This window comes from Zosterops lateralis, assembly GCF_965231275.1.
Source record: "Zosterops lateralis genome assembly, chromosome: 5".
In the NCBI taxonomy this organism is placed as follows: Eukaryota; Metazoa; Chordata; class Aves; order Passeriformes; family Zosteropidae; genus Zosterops; species Zosterops lateralis.
In genome coordinates, this window is record NC_139766.1 from 58,865,414 (window position 1) to 58,887,055 (window position 21,642).

The 21,642-nt window shown below is 43.0% G+C and overlaps 1 protein-coding gene across 1 annotated transcript in view; it reads left to right on the forward strand.

Moving 5' to 3' along the window:
- Positions 1 to 10,196, forward strand: part of CDS1 (CDP-diacylglycerol synthase 1) — a 27,964-nt gene extending 17,768 nt beyond the window's left edge. Inside the window, exons 7-13 of the mRNA XM_083860781.1 lie at positions 1,538 to 1,620; positions 3,065 to 3,152; positions 4,208 to 4,276; positions 5,254 to 5,406; positions 6,023 to 6,142; positions 7,914 to 8,017; positions 9,141 to 10,196. Coding sequence (XP_083716907.1) covers positions 1,538 to 1,620; positions 3,065 to 3,152; positions 4,208 to 4,276; positions 5,254 to 5,406; positions 6,023 to 6,142; positions 7,914 to 8,017; positions 9,141 to 9,270 — 747 coding nt within the window. The 3' untranslated portion in view covers positions 9,271 to 10,196. The remainder of the gene's footprint in view (positions 1 to 1,537; positions 1,621 to 3,064; positions 3,153 to 4,207; positions 4,277 to 5,253; positions 5,407 to 6,022; positions 6,143 to 7,913; positions 8,018 to 9,140) is intronic.
- Positions 10,197 to 21,642: the final 11,446 nt, after the last annotated feature.

The following is a 21,642-nucleotide window of genomic DNA, read 5'->3' on the forward strand; positions in this document are numbered from 1 at the left end:
ATTTAAAGATTTCCTAAAGCTTTGGGAATGTGGTTAACCCTGCTGTTTCTGCACTGCTTTAGGTGGCACTTTACCATTGAGGATACCCAATTATAGACTAGGACTTAACTGAGCCTTATAATAAAATCTAAAAAAAAAATCTTTTACTTAAAATAATGTACCCTGTTTGTTGGAGACCTTACCTGACAGTGACATGCAGCTTTTCTAGGAAGTATAGTCTTTATCTTCTAATCTTCAAAAAGACCTCCTCATCTTCAGATTGGCGTAATCTAAATGTATGAACTTGCCATGATTTTTTTTTTTTCCTTTTTCCTCTTCTGGAAAGAAAGTGAAAATATGTAGTGTCAGTCACGTGACTTGATGTCTGCCCAGAAAACATTAAAACGTGCCTACCCAGGAATTGCAACAAAACAGAGTGAAGCCATGTATCTATTGTGTGGAAAACAGTGTTTAGGAAGAAAAGGAGAGTGTATCCCATCCCTGGAAGTGTCCAAAGGCAGGCTGGATGGGGCCCTGAGCAACCTGGTCTAGAAGAAGGTGTCCCTGCCTGTGGTGAGGGAGTTGGAACTATGTGTTCTTTAAGGTCCTTTCCAACCAAATTGTTCCATGATTCCAGTAGAGTAGGCATTTGGGTTTTGGTGGTGTTCCAGTGTCACTGTACAGATACTAAAAACTTTGCTGCAGAGCTGCAGTAATTAACCAGCAGGTAATCTTCTCAGAAACCTTTTGTCATTTCTTGTATCCTTCCTCCTCCCACCCTTTAAGGCTTCTCGAGTTGTCTTATCTGGAAGTGGAGTCTGGCTGCCATAGGTAAACACATGTGATAAGAGAATTAAAGAAGTAGGACACTTGGAGTGTAAATGGCCCAGACATTTAGAGTGCTTAAGTTTGGTGTGTCATGAGAAAACTACCAGTTCTTGATTTTAAAGTGTTTGGAAAATAAAATCTATCACAGAATCTTTACTGGTAACCTGTTTAGAAACCACTTTATTGTACACTGGCTCTACAGATTAAACATCAAGTAGTAGTACTGAACTAAATGATTGTTTAAATGACCATGCCCTTAAAAACAAACACTTTATTTTTGCTAATCCTGAGAATTTTCATGTTTCATAAGAGTATTCTGTTAAGAGAGAGATCCACATCTGTGTAACGTGACTCTTTCATGAGTAGTTCATTACCATTTTATTGTTACAATTCTAACATGTCTGTTACATGTATATACAGAATATCACATTGCTTAAACTTCTTTGCTGCTTTCACGCTGGAGGTATGTCTTATTAAATCAGGTGTTAAAACTGCATGTTAAAAAATTCTGGGTGGAGGTAAGTGATGAAGAGACCTGCTGAAGTTTCAGAACTTGCTTCAGAAAGCCAGCTCACTTGTGATATACTGTATGCACACATCTCTTGCATTATCACTAGAACTGGTCTTCCCAGGGAGCTCCTCAGTAGCTCCTGTAGATGATGTGCCAGGATTTATGGAGGTGCACAGGTCGGTGTTTTCACTAACTGTTGTGTTGTTGCATTGTTAACAGTTCGCATGGACTCATGTCACTTTGCTGATCACTGTAACTCAATCTCATCTTGTCATCCAAAATCTCTTTGAAGGCATGATCTGGTAAGGGGACAGTAACAAAGTGATTTGTACCTCTATTGCATTGAAAGGTTGGTTCTTTTGCACAGATCTGGTTAGGGAATAATTGTGGGAACATTTAATGTTGAATTGGAAGGGGAGTCAGAGGAATTGGGAGTGATGAGGTAAGGCATACAGGAGAGGAAGCAGAAACCTTTATCTAGATTGACAGTCAGAAGTCAGATAGTTTTGAACAACCACTTCATTTACTTGCAGGGAAGAGGATTGATTGCATGCTATGTCAAATAGTTTCCACAGCATTTTGCTGAATGGATGAATATCCAGCAATTCTTTTGCAATTACTTGGGAGCTTTGAGTTGCTCAGAGCTATTGAAGTTGGACCATTTAATATGAAATCCCTGATCTGGCCATGTTCCCTGCAGCCTGTCCTGTTCAAATAAATTCACAGTACTTAAAATATTTCAAGACTTTTAATCTTGGTTATGGTTGGGCAATCTTTGTGCCTCATTTTCAGTAATACATTAAACTTTGGCAATGCAGTTAAACTTGGTTATGTAAAGCTACTCCTCAGAGAGCGGGTGTGTTTTCCTACCCCTCACTTCTTCAGGGACAGGGTAAATTTCAAGTTGAGAAAGAAGGAAGAAACATGTGGAAGATTGTTTGTATTCTTCCAAGGACATAATGCTATATGTTCTCCTCTTCCTGATATATGTACATCTGGGGAGATTATTGCAGACAGGGCATGCTTGCCGTTAGAAAGAAACCCCAAAGCCTTTGACAAAGTTTTTATATACAAATCCTTTTCTAGTGTTCACATATCAAAAACTGAACTTAGTTGCTTTGTTAGCCTACTATTTCATATTGCCACTCTTGCTACACAATTTGGCAGATGATCAAGAAAAATCTGACTTTAAGCTTATTAATACATCCTTGCTTTGAAAAGGAGAAAATAAAAGGGAGCTTAATAGGCTTGAATAACAGCTTCAGATGCAGTCTGCATGCAAAGAACACTTAAAAAGCTGCTTCAAATTGACAAGAAGGGGGAAAATTTAAGGAAAACTATTTTTTAAAAAATTAGCTGTCATTTAAACTTTTTGAGTAATTTGCTTGTTTTGATGTTACCAAGAGCATTAACATGTTTATATCTGTTGATTTCTTCTTACCTGTGGTACCAGTCTTTAAACCTGATAGGAAAAAGCCAGCCTGTTCATGTTTTAAACTCATGCACCAAAATAACACTTTAACTTGAACTAACATGAATCTGTTATGATCTAGTTTGGCTGAAGACTAAAACCAGTATAGCTAAATGTGGTGCTCATGGGGGAACGAGGCGAACACATTATGAAACATAATTCCTTCTATATACTGCAGAACAAGTTCCCAGAAAGAAATTCTGCTCTTTCAATTTTTGTCCTGTGTTTAGGTTCAGGCAATTTTTCTCTGTAAAACTTTTCGTGTCTTTCTCTAGGTTTCTGGTTCCAATTTCAAGTGTTATCTGCAATGACATTACCGCTTATATTTTTGGATTCTTCTTTGGCAGAACTCCATTAATTAAGGTAGGTGCTTAGGCACTTCCTCGCTAACAAGCTTTTACAATTTATAGCAATTTTGTTACTTGTTCAGAAGCATGTTAATGGAAAAAAATACTTAACACTGTACTGATTCACATCTTCGCTAAAAAAGCCCAAACTGACTATGCTGTTCCTGAAAATTTGTATATGGGAAATTGGGATTAATGTGAATATGATATTGGCATTACAGGATAATGCAGTTTGAGTCTATTGCATCATCATTTAATAATTGCATTCTTTTTGGATTTCAGATGCAAGTTTGGCTGCATATTTACTGCACAGAAACTGTAATTTGAAATAAGCCACTAGGTCATATATACCGGCTCCTCTTGTTGATTGAGAAGGGCTCAAGCATTCCTATTCTGGTAGAAAATGCAAGACCCCACAGAAAGCCATGAATTATTTTCATGATGTTGCCATGTTAACTTTTGGGGATTTAGTTGGTTCTGGTACTAAAATGCTCTTAAATTGAAAATGTGATAGAATTTGGTGACATCTTGGCACACTGATCTCTCTCGCTATTTGCTGTATTGGTCATCCAGTCTGTCTGCAGGAAGCTGGTGTCCCCTGAGGAGCATCCCCAGCAGTGGTTGTGTCACACCCAGGTTTCTGGCACTATCTAAAGAGGGAACTTGTTTGCAGAGCTCTCCAGCAGAGCTGAGGTGTGCTCGTGCAGGTCACCCAGTCTTCTGCTTGAAGGCAATTCAGCTGCTTAATCTGGGTCAGATGCAGCCAGGGGCCAGCAGCAGCCTCCAGACAGCAGCAGCAGATGGGATGGGAGCTCTCCCTTCCCTCAAACTGGCCAGTGGCACCAACCAAAGTGTGGCTTTTCCCCACCTTGCCTGCTTGCCTGGGACAGGTTGTGGCCGTACTCTTCTATTTATCACATTCAGTGGCTGCAGATGCTGGCATTCAATATTTCACACAAGCCTTTGAAAAACAAAGTAGCAGCTTAATTTTCACAAATAAGACCAAGAAATAGAGTAAAAAAGAGTGCAGTGATTTAACTGATGGATTAACACTGTCTCTTTTGTGCCTAGCTGTCTCCCAAGAAGACCTGGGAAGGGTTCATTGGAGGCTTCTTTTCCACTGTTGTGTTTGGATTTATTGTAAGTAACCACAGGATATTCACAGAACCAAAGAATGCTTGTGTTTGCAAGGGATCTTTAAAATAATCTCATTACAATCCCCCTGCCATGGACAGGAACACCTTCCACTACCCTAGATTGCTCAGAGCCCATCTAACTAACTGGTCTTGAACACTTCCAGGTGTGAGAGTTTCCTTCTATAGATTCAGTCTTTGTGTTTTGACTTGAAATAACCAAATGTATTGCTAATTTTATCTAAAATTCCTGAAAGCCTCAGAGTTAGGGGTGGGAGTTGTTTTTTTTTTTGCCTAGAATGGTCTGCAAATTCATAGCTAGCTGGAAAGGCTAGGCAAGGTTTTAACCTCTCCTGAATAGATTATATTGACCATTTTTTGCCATTTCTGTTACAGTATCTGAAATACTTTTATCTATTAGTTGCATCCCTATTTTGAAATTTAAGCTTATCAATAGCATTATTTATGCTTTGTGAAGTAGTCCTTCTGTGTTACAAGCTTTATAATGCTATTTTTCCTGGAAAGTCATTTACTCTACTGATATGCACAGATGATAATACCAGCATAAATAACTGTTGTGATAAGTAATTTGTCACCAAGGTCAGCAGAACTCATAATAGCCTAACTTAGTAGAAGAGATATTCTACTCTTAGTAGAAGACAAAAGGTTTTAAATGGACAAATAAACTGAAAAAAAACTGAGTGGATGACATTTTTGGATTTTATCATGCAGAAGATACAGTAGATACAAATCTGAGAGAGAGAAAAAGGAAAACAATTGGGGAAATCATCACTAAGCTCATTGAACATCTGCCTTGTTGAGGCATTTTCTAGTTTAAGCAGGCTGATTTTTCTCCATTGTGTGTCTCTTATTTAGAAAGATTATTATTACCCTGAGCTTGTGGTGATAAAGCCATTCATTAAAGCATGGTTTTTGAGTGTAATAACAAATGCCTAATTCAAGAGTTCTTGTTTTGCTTTTCAGTTTTCCTATTTTTTGGCTCAGCATCAGTACTTTGTCTGCCCTGTGGAATACAACAGTGAAACCAACAGATTTGTGACAGAGTGTGAACCTTCAGAGCTCTTCCAAATGAAGAAGTACTCTGTGCCACCATTGCTTCAGGCTGTGTTGGGATGGGTAAGGAAAAAACCCCAGGCTTTGGTTAAAATTGAAATCATGCTTCCCAGCTTAAATGGGTTTCCTGACCATTGTAGAAGGGTACTGAATGCTAAGGTAAAGCTTAAGGTTAACAACTGAATCAGTAGCATGAGCCTGTCCATTGCTCATACAGGGGACGTGGTCACCCAGTCAAAATCACTGCTGGAGTCACCCCAGGGAACCTGCCTGTGTTCTTGAGGCCTGTGTTCCTTTTGTGCTGCACATGGATGCCACTTAACCATTTTGCAGACTTATTTTTGGAGAGCAACCTTTGATTTTTTTTTTTTTTTTTTTTTTTTTTTTTTTGGGAAGTGGTCAAAGGTTTATTATCACTTGAATTAGTGGCAAGCTGAAGTAAGCCTGTAGAACTTCCTTCTCTTTACAGCTAGGGTGTAACTGCTGTTAGGATTGGAGTTTTACTCTGTTCACCACACAGCATCCCTCTTGTGTGCTAGTGCCATTACTTTCATGCTGAGTGAAGAAGTACTACCAGCAATAGTTACATATAATGTACTCTCTGACCCTTTGAATATGTAAGCTAAAAATGCCTACAATTGAACATATTGAAACACAGTGTTCATTATTTTTCTTGTAGGAAACGGTGAATATGTACCCATTTCAGATGCACAGCTTTGCACTGTCAACATTTGCCTCATTAATTGGGCCATTTGGAGGATTCTTTGCCAGTGGATTTAAAAGAGCTTTCAAAATCAAAGTATGTAATGAATCCTGTAAGCCTCTAAGTTTTGGTTTGGTTTTCTCTTTGGATTAGATAAATTAGTGGGTTAGGGGTTAGGGTTTTTTAAAATCCTTCATTGTAGTGTTTCTACTAAGTTGCGACAATGTTTTGGCTGGTTTTTAGTATCAGAAGCAGGACTTGGTTTTATCAGGGGTGTGTGTGATATTCTTCAAATTTTGCATAGTCAGCATGTGACTTCAATGCTGGAAATCTAAGAATAATTTGGTTACACAGTTTGGTCAATAATTATTCTTCCAAATCATGTTGCAGAAGTGGTTTAGACAAGCAAGATATGAGATATACTTGACATGAAAGGCAATCTGTAGATCCCTCAGAAGTGCTGACAGTGGATTTTGGCTGTTTTTTACCAGTGGTATTGATGTCACGGGCAGATGCTGGTGTGTCAGGCTCACCAAAGCATGAGATGTTTGGCTGCCTTTGCTAATACAGTGCTGCCTTGTAACAGGAGCATGCATTGGCAAATTATGTGACCTGCTACCTTCTGTTTATTGCAAGGTGTGCACTGTTGCTTGTGGCAATGCTGTCCTTGGCTGGTATTAAATGGCAGCAGGAGTATGGTGAGAGGGCAGCCCCAAATTTCTCCCGACTTCCTTTATGTCTTGGTAGGACTGCTGTAATTCTTTCCCTGTTGCTTGTTGTCATTTATGTTGTTGTTCCCTGTGTCCACCAAGCTGGAATGTGCTTTGCACTGAAGTGTTTAAACCTCTCTACTTGTGCTGAACTCGTGTAACATGTGCTTGTACTTGCCCTTCTTGCTCATGCTGGTCCCAGCAGCTTGCCCAGCACTTTGATGGCCACAGCACTCTTGTACCTATATGGCCATGTAGCAAAAGACTGTTTGTGTGAAGAAGGAATTTGGGATGAAAAAAATGCTGCTGAAAAGCAGCACTTATTCTTAAAGCAGAACAGTAAAAAGTAGATCCCTTTCAAAACTTCTGGGCCCCAAACTGATCACTTAAGGACTGTCAGGAAGTCAGGGATATTGTGGAATTGCTGCTGAAGGCAGTGCACTCCATTCCTGCCCCGCTCTGGGCAGGACTAGTTTAACTTGCTGGCAGTCACCTCACATGACTGTCTAAGGTCAAGGTTTTCAAACTCAGAGAGGACATGAGTGAATGTGGCTGGCAGAAAAAATGACTGAAGGTATTTTGTTTGATGAAGCTGTTCTATAGACAAGATAGGTAACACAAAGGTAGTGTATTGAGCTTTGTTTGCATCAGATTTTTTTTTTTTAAGTAGTGATCATTTTTTGACAGTGTGTTTTTTGATTCCGTTCAATAAATTTCTATTGTTTGCACATATTATCCACTATGCTAGAGGATAAAGCAAGAAAGGTATTAAAGAGGAGAATTAGATTCTGCATAGGCAAGATACAACAGCCAGTAGCTTAAGAGGTGTGCAACAAAATGAGGTGTGTATAGGCCTCACACACAAGTGTTCTCAGTACTGGCACACCTGCACCTGAACTGCTGTCCTCTTGGGCAATACTGTGGACAAATTGCTGCTTCTTCTCTTTTTCTTCTCACCTCTTGGCTTGCCTTTGCAGTTAAAAACTCCTTTAGCAAAGGAGCCTCTTGCTAACTTTTGGCTCCATGCAGTGAAACCATAGTTTACTTGCAGCCCTAATGTGCTGCTGCCAAGTGATAACATCATTTGTGTGTTTCACAGGAACCACTGACCATCTTTTTTTTTTTTTTTTCCTTTCCTCTTCTTGTCCTTCACAAAGGATTTTGCAGACACAATCCCTGGCCATGGTGGGATAATGGATCGCTTTGATTGTCAGTACTTGATGGCCACTTTTGTTCATGTCTATATCACCAGTTTCATAAGGTAAGGAGTTTTCACAGTATAAACTACTGAAGCATGCACAGGAGCTGTGCCATAATGAATGCACAGGAGTTATGTTAGCATAGCAGAGCTTGCAGGTTATTAAATAGGATTTATCCAATCACTTCAAATACAGGACTATTAATGTCCCTGCCTAGGATTTGTATTGGGTTCAAGCTATGCCTTAATGTTTCAGTGACTGCTGTTGAAGGTAACCTGTGTACCTGAAATACCAGAATGTTTGTGTAGCAGCCTATTAGAAGTTTTACTGGAATTTACTGATTACTAGAAGGTGTAGGATGGGTTTTCAGGCAGGAGAATTGTGCAGCATCTACTTTCCCTGTGTGGTTGTGAGACTGCAGTTCTTCCCATGAGTTTCAATATTTCTCAGTTGCTTGGCTTGAGATTTTCTGTTTAAGATGAAAACACTGTAGTTAAAGAAAGGAGACAACTTCCTAAAATACTGCTCATCTTCCCTGACCCACACCAGCTTTCAAGAAGAAATCATGTGAATCCCAATTCACTTAAAACAGACATTTTAGTTTCTGAGGCAGGAGTGGTTCAAGAGGCCAAATCAAGACATGCTCTTGGATTTGTTAATGCATATAGCTGAATAATTATTAGATACCTAATCAGCAACAGTTTCTTTCCCTTATATTTGGCTCATCTTAGAAGTAAATTGTAAGTAAGGGGCTAGCTAAAAATGAGGCTGATATTTAGAAAAGCTTGGTTTAATTTGCAGTTCTCTTTACTGACTTGGCCAATTTCCCATTTAGTTCAGTACTTCGTAGCTTATCTGGCAGGCAACAGATACTCAATGAAGATCTGCTAATAAAAAACATTGGTTACAGTGATAAAGGATGAATCAAGGAATCTTATTTGTCATAAGCCTTCTTAATATCCCCATTTGACAGCAAATAGAAATGCTTTTTAGTTTCTGTTCATATTGAGCTAAGAGTATGCTTTGCCAGTAGTGCTGGCTTGTCCATCCTGAGGAGACAGACTGGGAGAAATCCATAACTTGGTGCCCTCAAGAAAGGGAAGACGTTGTTTGGGCAGCAAGAAGAAATCTAAAAGACTCTTTAGAGCTGTGATGACAAAAAACAATATTTTTTTTCATTGACAGGGGTCCAAATCCCAGCAAATTACTGAAACAGCTGTTGATACTTCAGCCTGAACAACAATTAAGTGTGTATAAAACCCTGAAATCTCACCTCGTTGAAAAAGGGATCTTGCAGCCATCTCTAAGAGGGTAGCTTGTCAAAACAGAGGATTAGAAGAAAACTCCATCTACAAGAAGCCTGTGGAAAAACATTGCAAAAGTGCACATAAATAATGGCTAAAGGAAGAGTAGTTTGTAGTCTGGAAAAGGTGAATGTTTCCTGAAATGAATGTGAATGCTATGACTTTCTACTAGGACACTGAAGATCTCTTACTCCTAAAATAATTCAAATGCTTACAAAGTAACGGTACACATACTGTGTATTTTAGTTCCTGAGGTGGATGGCAGCAGTCTTTGTTCAGCATCCTGCCTGGCACTCTTTGTATTTAAGAAAAAAAAAAATTAAATTCACTGTAAGTTTTTAATGAATTATTTAAATCTGTATATCTTAGCAATGCTTTTTTGATCTCCAGTGGTTACTGAAGTGTAAACACATCAGGAAGGCAGGATTTTCTATGTTGGCTGATGCTGAAATTACTATTGGCCAGAAAACACTTGTTAGCCTGGTCGAAGAAGTACTTAGAGCCTGCTGTATCAGACCATCTGTGTTTACTTAATTGTTACGAAGATTAAACCTAGCTCTGTTTTTAATTTAACAGCTTTCTTATGAAACCATTTCATGCTTTCAAGAGAAAAGTACATTTATGGAAATACAGCTGGGCATTGAAATACGGTTGGGCAGTTTGGGCTGTGGAGCTGCTTTTTTTGTTGTAACAGTACAGATAATAAACAAGTGTGTACCTCCAGGAGTAGAGATTACCTGAGAAAACAGAATTCTTCAGCCCAATAAACAGATCAAAGAGAATCTGAAGCTTAAGTTCCTAGTTTCCATGGCCAGGTCAGTGTCTGAAGACAGTAATTCAAGCCTTATTCCTTGTGCCTCTTAACTGCTGTGTAGAATTGGGGTATTCCCTTCTTTTTAAAAGCACTTTGAGGTCCTGAGTAAAAAGTGATATTCAAGTGGTGTTTATCACTGTGTTACTCAGTGAAGGCAGAAACTTTTATCTTGTGAATGTGCACAGTGCACGACAGGATACATGGTTCTTCTGCTGTGTGTTATTCTTTACTAAGAAAATCCTCAAGCAAGCTTGGGTTAATCACAGAGGGGTTTGAGTGGAGAATTTTTATAGAAAGCAGCTCTTCTGTAGGCTTAGTGGGGTATACGAGGAGAATTAATGCTCTATTAATCTCAATCCTAGTTGTTTTACAACTTTTTTCATCATATGTCTTGATGCAAATAAAAATATGAACTTTTTTGAAATTACAAAAATTACTGCTGTACAAAGAGAAAGCACAAATGCCAATTTTGTTTTCATATACTGTAAATTGATACAATTTCATTTTTCCAACTACTGTAAATAAGTTTCTCCATGTACCGAAGCCACATCTATGTGTGTGTATATAAATTATTAAAAGATGTATGTATATATACTAAAGATGAAAATTTAAATGGTTGGTGCTACTTGAGGATACAACCATGGAGAAAATCACTTGAGTGGGTGATAAGATGTATCTGTAAAATTCAAACTGCTTTTTGATGAACACCATGTAGCTGAGACCACAGTGCACTCTGTTTTGCACTTGGGCTTGTACAGCTTGTGTATGGAAAGGCACCCCCTTGTACATTCAACAAAATCCAGGTCTAAAGTAATTCCTGTTGATGTCAAGTATTGACAGAGTTAAATTATGTCTGACCTGGAGATTGCAGTACTGTATTGAAGGAACACTCCAAGAGGTGAAAAACATCACCTGCTGCTTGTCTGTCAGTGGCTCTGTGACTTGGCTTATTAGTTGGAGGGGACTGAAGTTCAGCCCTCAGTCCAGATGGGGCATAACCTGAAGTTAAAGGTAGCACAGCTACCTTTGGAAAGGTCTTTTAAAAAGAAGGGAGGAGAAAATGAGAGGGAAACCAAAGTGGAATATCTTCAAAACTAGCTTTTAGATGAGGCTTTGGTTATGTATGGGACTCTGGTAGATGCAATGATGAAATGCAGTCATACTGGAGCTAGTGTATCTTTATCCTGGGTATTCAAAAAAATCTAAATATTTAAAAATTATATAGAGAATATATATGTAAAAGGGTAATTGTTACTTCAGAAACTTGAAATTTTTAGTGTAATTTTATAGCATGTACAATAAGGAAGTTAAAATATATTTTAGTATTTAATACAACAGAGCATTTGAAATTAATTGCTATCTATGTGCACAATAGAAAATTCAACACTGGAATTCTGCTTTTCAATGTTAAAATAAAGATGGGATCACCTGTGAGCTCACTCATCAATTTTCTAGATAGAGTAATAGCTTCCTTCTGGTTTAGGCTTGGTGTAAATACAGCTGAGCAGGATCTGTCACTGTGAAGTGACATCTATGCTTGGTTACTATAAACAGAATTTACCACACTGGCTACTTCTGTTAGCTCAAGCATTGAAACATGATCAACAGGGAAGTTTAACTTTTTACATCAGTGATTCTTTTCACTTGCACTTTTGTCCCAAGTGGCTATAATTACCTGCTGAGCAAAAAAGAAAAATGTATATTCTGTAAATATTGTAAATGGTATGAGCATATAATGTCTGTTTTAGTTTGACTGTTTCAATCTTTCATTGAAGCAGGTATTGTAAAAAAAATAAAATAAAATTGGGACAGAAGACCTCCTCTCTTTTATTTCCTACAGCATGTACAGTGGGTGGAGTTTTCTTAACAGGAATTTATATTCCTTTAGATTCCTTACATTTGTGCTCTTAATAGAAAGTCTGCTATTAATTTCCAACCTTTTGCCCCTCAAGTCTTCAGATCATCCATGTCTGTTGCTGAAACTTGAGGTACAATGTGCCTCATGTCCAAACATAGAAAGGTTTGTCACCTTTTCCTAAAGGTGTTCACTCCAACAATCCTGATACAGACCTGTCAATATTTGCCATTTGTGGTGCTGATGGGGTGGCAGCTGGCAGCTGCCTCTCCTGCTTACTTGTTCCTTCCCTTTTAAGTCTTGGATTTGATGCCCTTCGCCTCCTGCAGCCTCAAATAAGCCAGGTAAGAAATGCATCATATTTCTAAGTGACACAGACTGTAACATCTATTAAACACTCACCCTCAGCCAATTGTGTGTGTGCTGTGCATCTCCTTGGGTTTTAGAAAACTTGTGGAGAAGCACAGAGCTTTCCTGTGGTCTGCATCTACTTCCTAATGGTCTTCTGAGGAAAGGAAAGGGGAAATTAGCGGTGAGTTTTCTTCTGCTAGACAGATAAAGTTTGGGACTGTTACTTGCGCGGTCCTTTTGTCCAGCTGGTACTACTACCTGCATGTAGCTAAGTTGCAATTTCCCTTTCTCTTGCAAGTAGTTTCCCAATTATAAAATGGATATCCAATTCCTTGTTTAGCAATTTCAAATTGAGTCCTGTATCTGACAGGATGCCAGAAACAGGTGGGAATGTGTCACCCATAAACACACACTGAATTTAGGTTGGAAAATACCCTTGAGATGATCAAGTCTAGCCATTAGCCCAGCAGTCCAAGTCCTCCATTAATGTACAGCTGAGTACTACAGACGCTGGGATTTGTTCATTGGATACAAACTGCACCCTGACTTCTCAGTACTGCTGCTTGTTCCTTGAATTACAGGGACACATTTTGATCCCTAAAGGAGCAGGTGACAAAGACTGGTATTGTAAAGACTTTGTTAGCATGTACCCTTTGCAAGTGATTGTGTAAAGGCAACATATTTTCACAGGGAAGTCAAGGTGCAAGGCTTCAGCCCCCTTTAATTGCCAGCAGGTGACTTGCACTTGTCTGTGTCAAGGTGCAATAGAAGCAATTTGCTTCCTCAAGTTGTTACTGCTCCCATTTGAAGTGGCTGGGCCAGTTGTCCCCAGCTCAGGAGGAGCTTGAGTTCTGAGCTAGTTCCACACAGAGTTTTCAGAGCAAGAGGCTGGATTTTCACTTCGGCTGTTGGGACCCTGCTCTTTGATTGCAGGAAGTGAAATACTTGTGCTATCTGGCAGATATCTTGTACGCCTCTAAAGAAAACATACAGAGAGCTCTAATTGCCCAATAGTCACTTATATTACCTACCTAACTGAGGCTTATCATTGAGGGTTGTATGTACGTGAAGGGTGTGTGTAGCTCTGCATACTTTGACCTTGTTTCTGATGTGACAAACTATGATACAAGCATAGGCTATTCCGGGACAGGGAGAAAAGTGAGCTCTGCCAGACTCCATGCTTTGTCATGTCCAGCTGCACAAAGCAAGTTTTTGACTCTAAATTCAGATGGAAGCAAACCTACAAGAGCATGTCTGTTGACCCAGCTGGTCCCATGGACACTAAGGATGAGCCAGCCCTATACCTGACTCAAATGTTGTCCACGCGAGGGCAGGCCTGGCCCAGGCATCACGGGCAACAGCACCCAGGCCAGCTCAGCAACACCACACCCACAAGCACTGGCCATATATCATCCACTCCTTCTGGGAAGAGCCTCCAGTGCCAGGAGTGCAGGCAGGAGCTTGTCTGATGTCCACACAGCCCCTTCATGACAGATCTCCTCCCTGGTCCCTGGCACAATGGTAACAAGAATTCCTGTTCAGGAGGGCACTCCGGGCTGTGTACAGGGCATTCCTTGGCACCCACCGCCCACAGCAGCAGTGCCCTGCTCCCAGCCCCAGGCTGGTGCCTGAGGATGGCTGCTCTGAGCCTCAGCAGCATCCTCTGAGAGAGTGACACAGGGAAGCACGGCAGGGATGGATGTAGGGACAGTGCTTCAGGCATCTGGCTGTCCCCAGGCCATCCTGCTGCCAGACTATTCTTGGTCGTGTCTTCAAAACATCAGCCTATGATTCCCCTTCAGACACACTATAATTAGATCTGGTTTTACCACACACATTTTGCAACTAGACTGTATTTTATATCTATTTGTAAATAACAGGTTGTAAGTTTTCTTCAATAAAACTGTCAATTTAGCCCAATTAACTGACATGTGTGCATAATAAAAAAATAAATATTCAAAACAAAAAAATAATGTTTTTATATGGTTTCTTATATCTTCCATGGAACACCTGCACTGGGAGTGGAATCAGGGTCAGGTGCCAGGCTCTGTGATGAGGGGCTGCATCGTGCCCAGAGACCACTGTGACACTGCAGACCCCTGGGGATGGAAGGAATGCAGAGCCCACTCTCGTGAGAGCACTTTCCACAGGAGGCTGCATCTCCCCTGGAGCCCCTGGCAGCTCTGCAGCAGAGGGTGTCACAGACAGACATGGAGAACCATTTGGAGAATTCCAGCTCCCTGACGCACAGGGGGCTGCCGAGCCTGGACTGGGTATGCCGGGTGAGGGACAGGGCAGGAGGGACAGGCCAGGGGTGGGATGGGCTTGCTGGCACTGTGAGGGATGCTGTGCCAGGGCAGCTGCCTTCATCCCACTCCTCATCCTTCCTGGAGGTGGGACAAAGGCAGCCAGAGGCAGCATCTCAGGAGAGCCAGGCCCGGGACTCATCCCTCCTTGGGAGCAGGCTGCCACTGCTGGCACGGAGCTCTGAGGATGGCGGGAACCACCCGGGCACCCTGCCAAGCAAGCAGGGCCCTCCTCAGCAGCTGCAGTGCAACGGCCGGGCCCGTCCCAAGTGTAGGGCTCCCAGGAGAAAGGCCACCCTGCCATGGCAGCAGGAGACACTGGAGGAAAACTCCCACAGCAGGAGGAACAGCTTCCAACCCTGACACTGATGCAGGTCTTGATGGGTCAGTGGCAGCCTGGCCATCCTGCTGCCAGACTACTCTTGGCCGTGGCTTTGTGAGCCCAGCCTGTGATTCCCCTTCAGACATGCTATGACTAGATCTGTTTCATATTTTTACTACAAATGTTTCACAAATAAAATTTATTGCACATATCTATATAGTAAGTATTAGATTTTCTTAACCTAAACTCTCAATTTACCCAATTTATCTGAGTTGTCTGCATACAAAAAATTGTTTCAAGCCCAAAAAGCTGAGACAAAGTACAGTTTTAAGTTTCACAGGGTATTTTTATTACTTCTAAAGCAGGCAACAGCTTCTGCAGGTATCACAACCATCTGTCTTATAGTTCTTATATCTGCTTAAGGTATAAGAACAGAGGGATAAAATGGTTTTGTGTAATTTCTTCTGTCTGCCATGGAAGATGTGCAATGGGAGCGGGATCTGGGCTCAGCTGCCAGGGCTCTGTGATGAGGGGCTGCATCGTGCCCAGAGACCACTGTGACACTGCAGGGCCCTGGGGATGGAAGGAACGCAGAGACCACTCTCGGGAGGGCACTCCCCACAGGAGGCTGCATCTCCCCCGCAGCCCCTGGCAGCAGAGGGTGTCACAGACAGACATGGAGAACCATTTGGAGAATTCCAGCTCCCTGACGCACAGGGGGCTGCCGAGCCTGGACTGGGTGCGCAGAGTGAGGGACAGAGCAGGAGGGACAGGCCGGGGCTGGGATGGGGCCGCAGGGAGCTGCCAGGGGCCCGGGGCTGGGCTTGCTGCACTGTAAGGGATGCTGTGCCAGGGCAGCTGCCTTCATCCCACTCCTCTTCCTCCTCCTGGTCTTGCTTCCCAAGGGTGCACCACAGGCAGCCAGAGGCAGCTCCTCTGAAGAGCCAGGCCTAGGCCTCATCCCTCCATGGGGACAGGCTCAGAGCGCCCCTCTGCCCACAGAGCTTGCAGGATGGGGACAGCCCCCCCAGCTGTCTTGTCAAACAAGAGGAAGCCTCTGCAAGGGCTGGAGAAAACTGGCCAGGCCCATCCCAGGTGCAGGGCTCTGCAGAGGAATGCCATCCTGCCGTGGCAGCAGAACAGCTTGGAGGAGAAAGCTCCCAAAGCAGAAACACAGGGGGCAGCTTGCCCACCTGACATGGTCTTGGTGGCTCCATGGCAGACCTGGGCAGGTGACTGCCAAAGACAGGATGGGACAGGATGGGATGGGACAGGGGAATGAGCTTCCCTCTGACCAGGACCAGCTGTTGCACTGCACCAGTGCAGCCCCATCATCTCCCACAGTCCTGTCCCAGCAGCTGCTGCTGCCAGGTCTCCAGCAGGCACTTCCTGGAGGGAGCCAGGTGACTTTTACAAATAACAGAATCACTGAATCACATATAGAATCACAAATATTAGGATTGGAAGGGATCTCAGGAGATTGTCCAGTCCAACACCCTGCCAGGGCAGGGTCACCTTGAGCAGGTTACATGCAAAAAAGTTGAGGTGGCTTTGGAATGTCTCCAGAAGGAGAGACTCCATGACCTCCCTGGATAGGCTATTCCAGGGCTCTGCCACCTAAGTGTAAAGAAGTTCTTACTCAAGCTGAGGAAGAATTCCTCAAGAAATGTCCCTCTCTCCTTTCTCACCTGCCAGGGGAAAGCATTTCTCCACCTTGGGCAGACATTGTCAACAGGCCTGGAGGAGTTGGAGGTCGTTTCAAGCAGGCAGAAGGTGCTGTGGTGGCTTGAATTCTATGTTCCCAGTGATCCAGGGAATGTGGCCAAGGAGGATGAGGACTGTGAAAACAAAATTGACAAGGAGCAGAGTGATGAGATATTGGAAGAGGACATCACATGTCCAGTGCCCTCAGAGACATGGGAAGACAGCAGCCAAAGCCAGGAGTCCCGAGACATGTCAAAAGAGTTCGCTGACCAAGAGCTGTTTCAATGTGAAGAGGATGAGAGCACAGCAGCAACAGGAGAAGCTATCAACAAACTTCAGAGCACATCTCCTGCCCTAGCTGGTTTCATGGACACCAAGGATGAGCCAGCCATGCCCCCAAGTCAAGCATCACACCAGCAAGGGAAGGCCAGGAGCACCACACCCAAAAGCACTGGCCGTGCATCATCCACTCCATCCTGGGAAGAGCCCCCAGTGCCAGGAGTGCAGGCAGGAGCTTGCCAGCTGCCCTCACAGCCCCCTGGAGACAGATCTCCTTCTCTCACAGCCACCCATGCCCCGGAACAGCTGCAGCGACCATCCCTGTTCAGGAGGGCACTCCGAGCTGTGTACAGGGCATTCCTTGGCACCCACCGCCCACGGCAGCAGCAGCAGCAGTGCCCTGCTCCCAGCCCCAGGCTGGTGCCTGAGGATGGCTGCTCTGAGCCTCAGCAGCATCCTCTGAGAGAGTGACACAGGGAAGCACGGCAGGGATGGATGTAGGGACAGTGCTTCAGGCATCTGGCTGTCCCCAGGCCATCCTGCTGCCAGACTATTCTTGGTCATGTCTTCGAAACACCGGCCTATGATTCCCCTTCAGACACTATGATTAGATCCATTTCATTTTTATCACACATATTTTGCAAATAGATTGCATTTTATATGTATTTGTATATAATAGGTTATAATTTTTCTTCAATAAAACTGTCAATTTAGCCCAATTAACCTGAGTTGTGTCATAGAAAAAATTGGTTCAACACAAAAAGCTGAGAAAAAGTACAGTTTTAAATTTCAGAGTGTAATTTTATTATCTCTAAGCAGGTGACAGCTCCTGCAGGCATCAGAACTATCTGTCTTACAGTTCTTATATCTTACATCTGCTTAAGAAAGACCTGCTGCAGCAGGACGGCAAGAAGTAGCTCTTGCCCTGACATGGTCTTGGTGGCTCCATGGCAGACTCAGGCAGGTGTGTGCTATGGATGGGATGGGATGGGATGGAATGGGATGGGATGGGATGGGATGGGATGGGATGGGATGGGATGGGATGGGATGGGATGGGATGGGATGGGATGGGCCTCCGTCTGCCCAGGGCCAGCCACTGTCCCACATCACTGCAGTCCCATGAGTATAAGGCATGTCTGCACTACACTGGGACATCCCAAATAGACATCACCAGTATGTGGCCTAGCATGAGCTGAAAATCATGACGTCAGAAAAGTATTTGGAGTGTCCTAAGGAAGGCTCTGGACTCATTATGTTTTTAGTGTCAACTGCTCAATGTTAATGTTGGACACTAACATTGGACAAAGGACACTAAGGTGAAGTTTGATTGGATTGAGTACATCCCGTGTTTGAATGGGTCGTCCTTCTCCTCTCTAACAGTTCATCTCTCTTCTTAAGCTCAGTTTGTAAGACTTGAAGAGTGTAAGGTTAAATAATAAGTGTGTGTCACCTGCAAACAGCCATACTTTGTGGACCCGGTTTTGTGGCAATTACTCACACTGAACTTGTTTTCTCCCTCTTTGGAACAGAGTGGTCCAAAGAAACAGACTTTATTTTTTCCACAAACATTTCACCAGGTACCTGCATGAGGCAGCAGGACATAAAACCTCTCCCGGCCGGGCCTCGGTACCACTAGGGGTCCCCGCTGTCCGCGCATCCCTTCGCATTCCTCTTCATCCCGCCTCATCCCAATCCCTCCCGTGGCGGCGGGAGGCGCTGCCGCCGAGCAGCGGGATCGGGAGATAAGGGAGACCTTATCACTCTCTACAACTATCCGAGAAAAGGGTGTAGTGAGGTGGGGCTGAGTCTCTTCTCCCAAACAGCAAGCAATAGAATGAGCTACACCAGAGGACATACCGCTTGGGTATTACGAAACTTTCTTCACCGAAAGAATAACACGGGACAGCTAGCCGTGGTAGAGGTCACAGGAGTAAAGGACAGCTTCTACTGGGCAAAGCTGTGTCTCAGCAGACTTCCAGTTGCACCCGGGATACACTGTTTCGAGGCTAGAAAGCTGGATGCCCTGATGTGTGTGTGGATTTCAGGATAATCTTGGTAACAGGCATTTTTAAAAACGTTTACAAGAATTCGGTGTTTCGGAATGAGGAGCTGGCAGAGTCAGCTGCAGACAACATCCTAGAGCCCCTTAAATTTCTGGTCAGAATACAGTGTCTTTTGGTGCTGTGATTTATAGTGACATACCTCCTGCTGCTGAAGAGAGAGACCAAGTTCTTCTCTCTTGAGACCCAAGCAAGGACCATCATTCCCTTCACACCCAGCATCAGGGCAGGGATGCAGCCATCACCCCTCCTTGTCTACTCCAGCTTACAACAGTGGCCAGCTGAGGTTCCAGTCTCCTTGTTGTCTCTAGAGAGCACCTCTGTACTGTGTCAGGAATGAGACCCTGTCTCCCACAGTGACTGTTTGTAGCAGAATGCTGTAATGCAGAGGTTGTCTGAGAAAGAAACTCCATGTTTAGTTAGCCTAAAGGGCAAGGCATAGACCTCCAAAGCTGCAGGTCCCAACTCCTGGTGCTCTCTCTGTGTTGGGAAGCAATCATGTCTTGCTTGGGAAGCAGTCTGGTCTCTCTGGAAAAAGCTGTCATTGGCAGACACTGCATGCCAAGCACCTTAGAGGGGAGGATGTGGCAGGCCATTATCTGGGTGTGGTGTGTTCAGGGTAAATATGCATATGTAGGCTAATCCTCAGGCTGAAAGAGACTCATGTCTTGAGTTGTGCCAGAAGCAGAAATTGGTGAATCTGAGGAGCTTTAATTTGAAAGCTTGTGGACATTTGTGTTGTCAAAAACCTTCAGGATCAGCTAGCAGGAATCCTGCAGAACACATATCTGGATTTGAGTATTTAAATACCACCAAGCTTTCTGTTTGTCTGAGCAAAAGTGACTTAAAATTAATTTTGAGATTATGGCTTCCCAAACATGCAGCAAAGGCTAAATGAAACTCTAGATTCCACATTAACTGGAGCAGGCTTAATCGAAACATATCATGTTGATCCGAAAGATTTTTTTTTTTGATCTTGATGGATTTGCTTCTAAAGGCTTTTATATCCAGGCACTTGAGCAAACTGGCCAAATTGCTCCTACCTCATGCAATCAGTACTACTTCAAGGCTTCAAACAAAAACTAGGGAGGCTACTTGGCAAAGTGAATGGAGGTGAGGGGAAGCTTTTTTCTTCAGCTTGCAGCATCCTTGGCTCTTCTAATACCAGATGTACTTTTAAAAACAGCATGTAATTTTGACCTTAGCCTGCTCTGTTGTAAACTGACAAATTATAGTCATTATGCAACTGAAGTAATTTCACATTGCAAAAATAAGTGTTTACAAACACTTCCTATTCAAAGGGGAAAAGAAGGCACAGCTAGAAAAGATGTTGTTTAAAATCTTGGTGGGTGACATGGACAGTGGGCTTGAGTACAGCCTCAGCAAGTTTGCCAATGACACCAAGCTGTGTGGTGTGGTGGACATGCTGGAGGGATGGATGCCATCCAAAGATATCTTGACAGATTTGAGAGACGGGTCCATGTGAACCTTATTAAGCTCAATAAGGCCAAGTGCAAGATGCTGCACCTGGGTCAGGGCAATCCCAAGCACAAATACAGCCTGGGCAGTGAAGGGATTGAGAGCAGTCTTGAGAAGAACTGGAGGTGTTTGTGGGTGAGAAGCTTGGTGTGACCCAGCAATGTGCACTTGCAGCCTGGAAAGCCAGATGTGTCCTGGGCTGCATGAAAGTGACACAAGAAGCAGGTAAAGGGAGGTGATTCTGTCCCTCTACTCTGTTCTCTGAAGACCCCACCTTGAATACTATGCCCCCAGCATGAGAAGGACATGGAGCTGTTGGAGGACATCACAAAGATCATCAGAGGGCTGGAGCACTTCTCCTATGAAAACAGGCTAAGAGAATTTGGGTTGTTCAGCCTGGAGGAGAGAAGGCTCTGAAGAGGCCTTCTAGCAGCCTTCCACTATTGAAAAGGGCTACAAGAGAGATGAAGAGGGACTTTTTACAAGGGCATGCAGTGATAGAAGAAGGAAGAATGGCTTTAAATTTGTCATGCATTCAAGGCCAGGTTGGGTGGGACTTTGAGCCCCCTGCTAGGGTGGCATTGAAAAGTGTGTAGGTGTTGGTGTATTTGACCTCATTTTTAAACCAAGAACAAAGTCCTCTGAGGCTTTGGCTAGAAGACAAGGTAGTATTTGCCTTCTGCCTTCTCTTAAACAAATTGTCAGCATTGAGGTTATCATGTTTATTCATCTGGTACGCAGCAAATGTAAGCTTGTTTTTCTGTGAAAACCCCTGTATTGCAGGACAAAAGAATGGCCGGTTTGTTGCAGATGGCATCATCCCTAGCCACCAGATTAAAAAGTGTAAATCTCTAGGAGAAATCTTTAAGTCATTGTTTTATTTATTTACAGTGTAGAAATTCACCACAAAAGGTCAGAAGAAAGCATTTTTCAGAATCAGACAAGGTCCTTTTGTGTACTTCGTGGTTGGTTTTTAATTTGTGCAGAGATTTAGCATGTCTTCATGCTAAATCACAAGGATGATTTATTTATTCAAGCCATTGATAAAACTAACCACAAATTCTTCTGGTTCACAGTTTGGTTTTGTGGCCTGAGCATCTGTATACTGACAATAAATGAAAAAGGTCCCAATTATCTGATAATTTTAATGTTTCTGGGCCAAAACTTCAAAAACTTGTAAAACAGATTTGAGGCAATTTTGTCTTTCGTTCCT